The sequence below is a fragment of the Atta cephalotes genome (genome assembly GCF_000143395.1).
Source record: "Atta cephalotes unplaced genomic scaffold scaffold00047, whole genome shotgun sequence".
NCBI classification, from domain to species: domain Eukaryota; kingdom Metazoa; phylum Arthropoda; class Insecta; order Hymenoptera; family Formicidae; genus Atta; species Atta cephalotes.
Window position 1 is genome coordinate 1,527,768 of NW_012130111.1, and position 11,829 is coordinate 1,539,596.

Sequence of the window (11,829 nt, forward strand, 5' to 3'; positions counted from 1 at the left end):
ATATATATATATATATATATATATATATATATATATATATATATATTATNTNTNTNTNTNTNTNTNTNTNTNTNTTNTATNTNTNTTNTTTTTCTTCTTCTTCTTCTCTCTCTCTCTCTCTCTCTCTCTCTCTCTCTCTCTCTCTCTCTCTAATACAGAAACTTTATCAAACTTATCTTTATTAAAGATTTAAAACACTGTTGTGCAGTGTGTCAGGATTAAAAAATAGAAAACATCCATTTTTACAAACTTCGGTCGACAAAACGTTTTATCAAGAGACATCGTTGAGGTCGATCTTTATTTTAATCTGAAAGTGACATGGCAAAATGGAGTCCACTCTGATATATACGCGACTTCACGGCTCATCCGGCAGAAAGCTACGGAACAGCGAGAACCATTAAACAGTCTTGAGTCGAGATGTCTCTACAAAAGCGAAAAGATCGAGGTATGAGAATAGCAAGTGAGAAAACTATTTGGTCTCGCGCAAAGCGCAATTCAGAGGAACGTCGCACGACTCGATGCAACAAGTTGCGAATGCAACGAAGCGCATCGCATACCTTTCTCCCTTCTCACTATTATCGAGTAAAAGCGCACAACAAACAACTGACGAAGTCAGAGTCCTTGGAGACTTAACGGGAAGATTAACATGAAGCGAGATCGCTCTCGATAGATTTTCAAAGCAGAGACCGTAATTACACACTGTAGACATTGTAAACATTCCTTTTGCCGGGTTTCTTCATAAAGCAGTTCTTCGAACAAAATTCCGGTTTTCTTGGCAGTTTTTCCGTCAGAAATTGAGTGCTACACGGAAAAAAATGTTTGGTTGAATTAACTAGAATTCTAGTGGAAAATGAACGAATTCTAATTATAAATCTACAAAATTTCTGGTTAAATTTATTAAAATTCTAGTTGAAATAATCAATATTTAATAGATTTAATCAGAAATCTAATAGACAACCAAAATTCTTATTAATTCATTTTCCACCAAAATTCTAATTAATTCAACCAAACATTTTTTTCCGTATATACTTCTTTTTGTCAGAAATTGAGTGCTGCTTAGAGTTTCACTAAATTGTATCATTGATTGTCTTAAGAAAAAATAGCGTTTATATATTTTATAAAGATTATTTCAATCTTTTGTAGTTATCAATTAGCTTATTCATTAGTAATATTCAAGCATTTAATAATGTTTAATTAATAATAACGGTTAAATACTGAATAATAATAAATTTAATTATCTTTATTGAATTTTCGAAAACTGATTACAATTTTTTGTAATTTTGAAAAATAATGATAATAACAAAGGCAGATAACTTAATTATATTAAAATTAGGATAGTCTCATGCATTTTATCACTCATTACATTCATTTTAACGTAATGGACGTGTTTTAACGAAATTAATTACATACCAATAGCGCATGTAAAGTCGAATAAAAGTTAATTTCTACGTATAATGTGGAATTATCGAAATTGACAGTCTGTCGAACATAGCGCCTGTTCGCCTTGTTGTTTAAAATTATAATGATCGGCAGGGTGAATATACGCCTGTTGCACGCGCTTGTTGCAAATTAAAGCATACAAGCGAACATTAAATAATATCCAATTTAATTATAAAGCTTAACAATTTATCTTTAAAGGTTTTACGCAGTAAAAAAGTTTATGTGTATAACGCAATAAAATGGGATGTTTTCATTTTTATAGATGATTTCCTTTGATCATCTTTCAAGCTATTAATTTTAGTAAAATGATTTAAAAAGTTTTTTTATGCAACATTTGCATGAATTGTAATGTTATTTATGTAAAAATTATTACTGTATCAATCTCAACGCATTTAGCTTTTTATTTTACAACACTAAATTGCACATTGTTGCTTGCCACAAAAGCAAAATTTTATTTTGAAGTTATTGTTCAATCTCTTTGCTATGCTTGCATCAAAATTTTATGGTACAAAATGAAAAGATATTACAAATCCATTTATATGCTTATCACAAAATGTGATTTTAAGCGTTGAATTTCATATGTAATAAAACTAATATTATTTTTCCATAATGTATATATTTTTGTACAATAAGAAACTCTATTATAAAATACCGATTATATTCAAAATTTCTAACTGCGACTTTTTTTTTATGTAACTCTTTTATTTTTTTCATGTAACTCTTTGATGTAAATAAGTAAAAGCATGAAATGCTAGCAACAGACATGCGATAACGCAGATTCAGTAATATATGTCAGTAATCTGATATATATTGCAACAATTGCTAAATTTTACTATTGTATAATCACATATTATAATCATAGAATATTATAAAAGTTAATCATTAAATTATTAATTACTAAATTATTAATTACTATATTATTAATTACTAAATTATATTTAAAAAAATAAAAATTTTCTTCTTCAACTATTATAAAAAACTAAATATCATGCACAGACCTGTATCTTTACAAGTTTCACGAATATAACATTAAATACTGATGTATTCATGATCAATTAAAAAATATTTTACAGTGAAATAGCACACGGGAAATGGGGGGTATTTCACTATAAAATATATATAAAAAATTGATTGACAATTGTGATACGTAAATGAAGTGTGTGCTTTACCTGAATAGGTCCTGCCACCGCATAAGCGACCACGCCAATAAAAACGATCACGATCGATGAACCAGAAAGTGCCATTACGCCGTTGAGTTTAGTTCACGATGCGTAGAATCAATCGATATCGAGAATTCGTTCTTCAAAAAGAAATTAATCAACCGCAGTTTCTTCAGACTCGTGATGCACGTCGTGAAAAACGTGTGGAGTGCCCCGAGTTTCGTGCTTCCATGGCATATATAGAGGGCTGCGCTTTCCCCTGTTCAGGAAGGGGTGCAAACGTCGCGCAGACGCGGCATGTCGCAGGTCTTCGTCGATGATTAGATACATTTGTCATTTTATGATGCGAAATTCGATATATACATCAATAGCAATAGACCCAAGTATTCTCTACAGAAAAGCGAATCGAAAGCGAGAGATTAAAACTATAACGGACAAAGTTCACATTGCTATAAAATGCATACACAAAATCAATTTTACTATAATTGTTCGTGAAGACGAAAATGTGATAATTGAGAGACGATGAGATAAGTTTTTCTTATCAATTACATGAGTAGTTTTTATTAGGTTGTAAAATAAATTGTTTAAGCTTTAACAAAAAAATTTAATAAATCTTAAATTCATATTTTTTTATTCGTCTTTTCGTCTTTTAAGAAATATAAAGATTGCATAGCAGTAATTTAATAAAATAGCAGGTTTGCTATTTTAATATCAATGTAATAATAAACTTCAATAAACTTATAATTTGAGCGAACGAATATTCTTTTTCTTTATAATAGCTGTGAGCTATCTCAATAATCTTAATGCTACACATTTTTACGGTCTAGACAGAATAAATGGATAATAAATGTTTAATCCATCAAATCAGACATATGTCTTCAGACCATTAGCAATTTTTGTTAAATAAAGTATAAGTATTTTTCGATAACGCATCAATCTCTGACATTGTATCAAAATGGCTTTGCCATTTGAACTATTATAAAAGGAGATTAATATCGGAAGATAAGCGCAAGATATATACAGGTTAATATCACTCAAAGTAATATCACTTAAAAGCGAGATGATCAGGCGTCTTCGAAGCAGCTATTGGTCTTTACTTCAAGGACAAAATTTTTAATAATATTCGATCGAAATTTTTTAATTTCGTATTTCTTTCAATTAAAAGTCACGTCAAAATTAACTGAAGGGATCATCCAAAGAGATCATTATTGTTTTTCAATATTATATATTAATTTTCGAATAGTATTTAATTATATCACATAAACACGATATTATAAAATTTTGATAAAAAATTAATTGGATTTATCAATATAAAAATTTCTTAATACTTTTATTTGTGCATGATTCTACTTAAAGTATAATATTGAGTCTTCCGGAAAGTTCGTACCAATGTTGAAGGAAAATTGAAGAAAATTTTAATTTAATAAATGTATACTAAAATTTAAATTTTAGTCGACACGAACTTTCCGGACAACCCAATATAACATTGAATCTTTTTTTCTCTCTCTTCTTTCTTTATAAAAATTAAAAGTCTTAGAATATCTATAAATTTTGCAGAAATTAAAAGTCTTAGAATATCTATAAATTTTGCAGAAATTTATAGATATTCTAAGACTTTTAATTTTTATAAAGAAAGAAGAGAGAGAAAAAAAGATTTAATGTTATATTATAATCAGGGAAATTTTAAATCATGGATAAATTTCCAATACAAATTGTGATTGATGATTTTGAATAAAAAAGTAATCTGTTAGTAAAAGAAAATTAACAAAAAAATTGACGAACAAGTGTTTTTTATATTCAATCTTATATTTAAAGTTTACATTTATCCAAATCCTTTAATAATAATCCTTTTTTTTATCTGCAATTTCATCAGTGAATTAATGAAAAATGTGTGTTTAATTAATATGTAAAATATAATTCTGATATTCTTTACATATACATTCTTTACATATAATGTTCGAATATTATTATTATGTATTAAGAGGAAAAAAAACTTACTAATTTCTTTTAAAGACAGTAACATCGTCATATGTAACAATTTTAGGAAAGAGATTATGATATTCTCGTGTCGATGGTTCTCGTCATGCAGGATGGTTAACTTAATCGGACGATCCTATGCATGCACATCAATGCAAAAGCCACGAACTGCGTGTAGAAACGAGAGGAGGCAACTACTCGCGATCGATCCTGCTCTCGTATCTAGTGCAGAAAATAATTGTTGGCCATGAAAATCATGTGCTCTCTGTACATCGTTTATCATTTATATTTGTCGCGCAGAAATGACAAAATGGTAAACGAAAGCATGGAAAATGGAATTGAAGTGAAAATCAAAAGCATCGGCGCGCTCAAGAATACTAAAATAATAAGTTAATGTAGTAAAAGAAAAAGGAGATATAGGTGTTTTTTTTAAATATATAATTCAAATTTTGAATTAGAAATTTTAAATTGTTTGTATAAAAAATTCTAAGAGATAAATTATATCGCTTTCAACAATAAATAAATACATATATCCCCATAATAATAAATAGTAATAAAAAGATAATAAATAGGAGTCGTCGCTAGACACAATTACGCAGTGTCAAAAATTAAAATTATCTTACATACTATGCTACAATAATTTAATCGGCATGTATATACTATGTTACAATAGTTTAAACAGCCTTAAATTACTATTTATTATTATTCTAAATATAAGGAATCCATTAATTTATTGTCTTTTTATTATAATTTATTAATGTATATCCTCATACTTACATTAAAATATGACAATATATAGTTAATATTGAATCCGACCATCTTTAATCATGTCAAATATATATAAGATACGGGGGTGAAATATATATAAGATACGAGATTGCGCGATGAATCCGATATTCACGGATATATATAATGATATTCTCTAAAGAATGTTTCTTGTCTTTGACACGCTGCCATGATCAATTTAAATTAATCATTTCGTATAGCTAAATTTAAATTATCACGATATCTAATTCTCATTTGGCGCGTATACTATTGTTAACAGCAGCGACGATGTTCTATTATAAATCCCTTCACGAATCTTTTGCAATTCGATACAATCTTGTGCAACGAGAAACGTTAATAGAGAGCAGTGGGAAGCATTCCTGTCCGATTATATAATCTGATGCAGGTCGTAATTCGACTTGCACGACTCCGAAACGCATTGCGTAATTTCGTGTGGGAATCTCGCGAACGTTAATGAGAAGAGGACCCGGGTGTTTCCATTATCTGTATGTGTATATATATTACCGCAGGATGTTGTAACGACATTTTCGCTTGATAACGGTTAACTCATACAAATGTTGCCCATGAAAGAGCGAAAACGTTGTTCCGTTAAAATTCATGACGAGCTCGTTAAGAGTAGAATTCGCGATTCTCGTGCATTGATACTACTAGCACACCTGTTCAATAACAATTAATATACAACGCCCGAATGAATATGAATATATGAATTTTTCACATGTTTTTGTTGCGATTGTCTAATCTTTAAGTCTATTTTAGACAATCTATATAATTTATGATCAAATTCGGAAGAGAATAATATTTATAATTTTGCATGTATAGAATAGAAAGCATTTTAAAAAAGTAAAATTCATACATATAAATTATACATTACTAATTTATATTTTCTATATATGCATATCTTATTTCTTTCATGTTTTTTATGTTACACGACATGTAATATTATAAATAGAATTTTGTCTCAAATTTGGTCGTGAATTATAGATTGTTTAAAACAGCTTTAGCATAAAAAAATTACATTAGTTAAAATTAATTCTTAATCAATTATCATATTAATCAATTATTACTAGGAGAAAAGAATTTATATAGATAGATAAATATAATAGAACTTCTTTGTAATCATTATTGTTCCATTACACATAAAAAATGTGAAGAAAGAATTGTTGCAAAATAATCGAAAGAAGAAAAATTTGGATATGATTGTATCTGATAATATAAAAAAAGGACACCTGAAATAAGATTTATTTTTAAAGTTAATTTATTAATCACTCGAATAATATAAAATAAGTAGTTATTAAACAATGCTGATGTCTGTATCGTTACACGTACACACATTTCAAATTTATAAAACTATATGCTACAATAATAATACAACAACATAAATAGTAAAATAAGTTTATAATATATGATCGTTTATATTTATTATGATGGCACACATGCCATATTACGTGTTTTATATCTAAATCAAATTACACGCAAAATTTTTTCTGGCAATAAAGTTTGCGAATAAGCATTTATACTGGCTTACTTGAAAACTGCAGCTTTATTTTAAAAACCCCACATCGTCTGAGTTTCTGAACGCATTTGTTAATTTACTGGTGCACATCATTTTTATGTCACGGTAGTAAATAGCAGATAGATATCGTGAAATTGAAGTTTTATAGATGGCAACGTTACAGCCGCGTTGCAATGTTATCCGGCAGCGTTAGAATAAATGCTCGAATGAAATTGTGAGACGTCCTTATAAGCTGCAATCCTGTTTCGTGGTAGGAGTCGAAGGTTCGAGTTCTCGTCCGAAAAAAAGTATATTGTTATTTATAGATGTGAATAGACGAGAAAGACAAAAACCAAGTAGAAACTATGTAGCTTGAACAAAGGCTGTCTGAAATCTATGCATCCCCTTCGAATAGATATCGAGTGGCATTAATGGCATCTTAGCGACAATGTAATGGGATCTTACCTATTGAGGAATATAGGGTCGCTATATTATTTTCATAATTTCGTATATAAGGAATGGATATTAGAGACAAATCTTCAGTATACGGTGATGGCTCGTGCGAGACGTATCCTGGGAAGGATGAAAGTCCTTATTCTCTGTGTAAGTATCAAACACATATTGAGATACAATTATTATGTAATTTATTATATCATATGTATGTACGAAAAAATCAATTGTAATGTTACAAAAATTTTATCATTAAAATTTGTTCGTATAGAAAAAAAATGATATGTTGTCATTAAAAATTAAAATTAGATGTAAAATTTCGACAGAAGAATACTACACACGTGATAATATAAAGAAATTGTCAGTGCATATTGATTATTTCAATTATAACACGTTTGAATGACTGACCATTAGGTAATGATCTATGGTTTATTGGCGGAGAGCACAGAGGAAGTCTTGTCACTCGGCCGATGGAAGGAGCAGGTTATTGCGCCAGAGTTTCTATTGAACAGTCGCGAGGATATTTCAGAGAGCAGTCGGGACGCGTTCCTCTTTGAGGATAACTTCCGTCCCAAGGGACTCGATGAGGTCAAACGAATCACCAACACCGAGAATGTGGGCATCAATTTGCAGCCGCGTCTTGTAACGAGAGTATGTTTGCACAATTCCTAAGAATTTCTCTCTCCTATTTCTTTTGCAAACAAGTAACATTATATACAATACGTACGATATGTCATATGTTTTAGTCAAGTTTAGATTATAAATTCATCGAGGAGTTTGAATGTTTACTCTCATCGTGACACTTTATTCAATCGAAGCTGTTAGTTTCAATAATTTAGCAGCAAAAAAAGTGGAGTACTCAAAAATATACTTTTTTAATAAAAGCTGGTAGATAAAAGTATAAATGTATCTCTCATAATATTATACTTCCGTATAACGATGTTTCTATAAGGAAAGATTATTAAACATGTATAGTAATTATTTTCGTAATTATTTTCTAAGTGAAACGCGCACGTGCATGCCGATATTATAATGATAAAGGTCATCCAGATTATTCAGAAATGACAGCTGCGAATAATGGTTTTTTTAATTCTTTGCTGGATGGAAAATTACATTTACTTTTCTGATAACAATATAACATGCGTTTAAATACGTGACAATCCGAATTTCATAAAGAGTGATAACATGTTTTTTTTTCTGCCACGTTATTTATTTATTTTGTTTCAGCTTTGTAAATCGCTTTATAATTGTGTAGTGGTATTGATAAAACAATTAAATGAAAGATATAACGTTTGATACACACATACGCACACATATACGCACGCAAAATAAAATAAATGAAGAAATGTGTAATACAAAAATGTAATATCAAGACTACATCTTATTTTATAGAATAGTAAGATTTGATGTAATAGTTGATTCAAAATATTGGTGTTAATTTGAGATTGATCTTCTAAATATGATGATCTCAAAATGTAATACAAATTCGCGTCAATTACAAAATTGTCTTAAGGCACGAAATATCATCCAAAACTAAAATGTATCTAAATATAAGTATTAGAAAAAGAAGTACTTTAATACAATTCCTAAGTATGTAAATTTGTATCTAGTACTGTACAACACTGAGTAACTGATACTTAATGCTACCAAAGTCATTCGCGAAATTCCAAATATTTTTTAACAATTCCAAAATAATTTATTAATTCGTGCTAGAAAGTGTCGAAGTCGACGGAAAAATTTTTTAGCATCTTTTGGAAAAACATTAACCCTCCGCGAACGAAGGTGGGATGTGACATACCCCAGAGTAAGATGAACTTCTAGACTTCTTTAAAAGTATCGCGCCCAACGGCGGTTTCCGGTTACCGGTTTCGTTCAATTGGAAAGTGCGTCGTTAGCAACCATATTAAATTTATTATAGTAGGTGCTTGAATTAATTTTCGCTGTTTATATTTAAGATGAAGTATAGCATGAGATATTCCACACATAATGCATGTTGATTTTCCATCTGATTCTCGGAAGATTAAATAGAATAACTAACATTAAACAGCATTACTACGATTCATGTTTTCTTACTTCAATACCTCGTAACTCCGAAACCGTTTAGAATCAAACATATGTTTGTTAAACATTTTCTAATTATTTCCATGTGCTGAAGTCGCACTCTGCACAGAAATTTAGTTCGTTGAAAATTTAAAAATCAGCTCATTATAAAAGCTATCAAACGAGTGATAAACACTACGTATATAACATCGCTTCATATATTTAATTAATTAAATTCATCACGAAAGACCTTGATTTTTTTTCGTATGACATCTCATTGTTTGCGTGTACGACTCAAAACACGATGTTTATAATCAGAAAATATAATTTAACTCGACAAATTAGTAACTTTAACTTGATTTTTCAATGTGTAAATTTCCGTAATATTAATTAACGTATACGTTATATGTATAAGATCACTTGACACGTAAACATTTATTCGCAGTCTTTGCAATGCACCTGCGAAACGCAATACGAAATAAGAGATCTGGGCGATGGACATTATCCGAGATACTTGACAGCGTCGAGCTGCGTGCCAAAAGCCTGCCTGAACAAGTTCAATTCCTGCCGACTGCTGCACTATATGGTAAGATAGCGTGACAATCGATAATTTATAGTATATAGGAAGTAGTAGATTACTCGTCGCCTATAGGTGCGCCCGAGTGGTTGTCGAGTACTGTACAAGTATACATAACTTTAATTTAGCACCGACCGCGTAAACTCTCAGCTTATTGACCGGATGTCCCATTGCTATTCACCGTTGTTATTCATCGAAGTGGTAAGTCGCGCCGAGCATCACCTTAATCGCGATATCGAATAGATTTGCACGTTACAATTTTTTGTAGTTGTTGATTTGTGCAGTAGACATTCATTTAATTACGTTTTGCGTTCGATGTAATACACTTTGATTATATAATCTTTGATTATTATTAGCATTATTATTAGCATTATAGAATGTAGATACAATGAAAAAATATATATAAAAATACACAACACGTATTATTTTCTATAATCTTTATTTATATTCATCGGAGATGGGGGAAAATGTTAGCAAAGATGTGATGATATTTAAGTAAATATTTGGACACGTACACAAGGAAACATAAATGCTTAGTTATATCTTTTCATGCCTTCTCAGTCCTTCTCATGCTACTACTTCTCATTTATTCTTACGTCTTCTTCGATATGTACACAACTTCAGATGGTAGACATTCTTGTCCCCGTGTGTACCTATGTCTGGATACTTTTATCATTTTAATAGTTCAAAAATTACTCGTCTACAACACACTATGTGTTCATAATTATTCATATTTACAGGAAACAACTGAAACCATTAATATCGATGATTAATTAATCGCATTGATGTCCTTGTTATATTCATTCGTAATAAGAATTTATCTGTCGGCCAAGCTTAATTAATAGCATTAATTCACATATGCAATTACTCATCCGAGACTTATTATATAGCAATGATACATTAAATCACAGAACAATATGATATGTTATAACAATTATCAATCAGTTTTTAATAGGGGAGACTGGAGTTGATTGGCATAAGAAGTTTGCACTGCGTTCTGTTTATGTATTTATGAAAGAAACAATGAAAATGTTACCGTAAAATATTCTTTCATAACTAATACCTGAGTTTTTCTCCTAAGTTTCATTAAATTAAATATTATAATATTACGATAGAAAAGGAAAACATAAATAAATTTGTGAGCATCTCATAATTTCGTATTAATATCCTTTGGCTTGAGAAAATAAATCAAAGTGATATATTATTAGTTAAAAGAAAAGTGTTTGTTATATGACGCGTTATTTTAAATAACAATGATAAATGTTATAATAAAATGATAAAAATCAAACGTGTAAAGAGGGATGGAATACGTTGGCTCATTTATAAAAAAAAATTAAGAAAAATATCAATATTCCAAAAAATTATTTTCGCTATATCACAGATTTCCAAGGAATATTCTTGAAAGACTTTCTAAGAAAATCTCAACATTTCTAAGAATGTTTCTAGAAAGATCTCTGGGATAAAGTATATTATATGAGTTAGCATATAAATCATTAGATTATATTTTTAATTAAAGTAATTAAATATTTCGTTATTTCTGTACAGGTTTACGTGTTGAGCCAACGCGAATTGAGCGAGTTAAATGATGATCGTTATTCACACGATAGTGACCTTCAGGAAACACCACTTCCGGAAGCTCTTCGTCATAAGTGGCAACTGAAGCCAATGAAAATTCCGGTTGCGTGTGTGTCGATGACAGGATAGAAGAAATAATGTATGACCGTTCGGACGTGCCAAGAGAAGATAGAATTTATTAGCGGCTTCCATCGATCGTTTTGAAGATTGTTAACTATTTGATGAATAGATACGTACAAAATATTGAATTTTATGCTTCTGCTTGCAATACATACTTACTTAGCAAAATTTAAAATATAAAAGTAATAAATAAATAACTGAAATGAATTTCA

At 29.7% G+C, this 11,829-nt stretch overlaps 2 protein-coding genes across 2 annotated transcripts in view; one reads left to right on the plus strand and one right to left on the minus strand.

Annotated features, from left to right (window-relative positions):
• Nucleotides 1-2,684, minus strand: part of LOC105622614 (orcokinin peptides type A-like) — a 20,113-nt gene extending 17,429 nt beyond the window's left edge. Inside the window, exon 1 of the mRNA XM_012204031.1 lies at nt 2,610-2,684. Within this exon, the coding sequence (XP_012059421.1) occupies nt 2,610-2,684 (75 nt within the window). The remainder of the gene's footprint in view (nt 1-2,609) is intronic.
• A 4,723-nt stretch (nt 2,685-7,407) lies between these two features.
• On the plus strand, nt 7,408-11,626 carry LOC105622615. Its single transcript, XM_012204032.1, has 4 exons — nt 7,408-7,458; nt 7,720-7,956; nt 9,791-9,931; nt 11,468-11,626. The coding sequence occupies exons 1-4, from the start codon at nt 7,408-7,410 to the stop codon at nt 11,624-11,626; spliced, it is 588 nt and encodes a 195-aa protein (XP_012059422.1).
• Nucleotides 11,627-11,829: the final 203 nt, after the last annotated feature.

Excerpts from the sequence above, each read along its gene's own strand:
- LOC105622615 (XM_012204032.1), top strand. The coding sequence starts at position 7,408 with ATGGCTCGTGCGAGACGTATCCTGGGAAGGATGAAAGTCCTTATTCTC. Across the intron at positions 7,459-7,719 it reads TGAAAGTCCTTATTCTCTGT|GTAATGATCTATGGTTTATT; the intron begins GTAAGTATCAAA and ends ACTGACCATTAG. Across the intron at positions 9,932-11,467 it reads GCCGACTGCTGCACTATATG|GTTTACGTGTTGAGCCAACG; the intron begins GTAAGATAGCGT and ends ATTTCTGTACAG.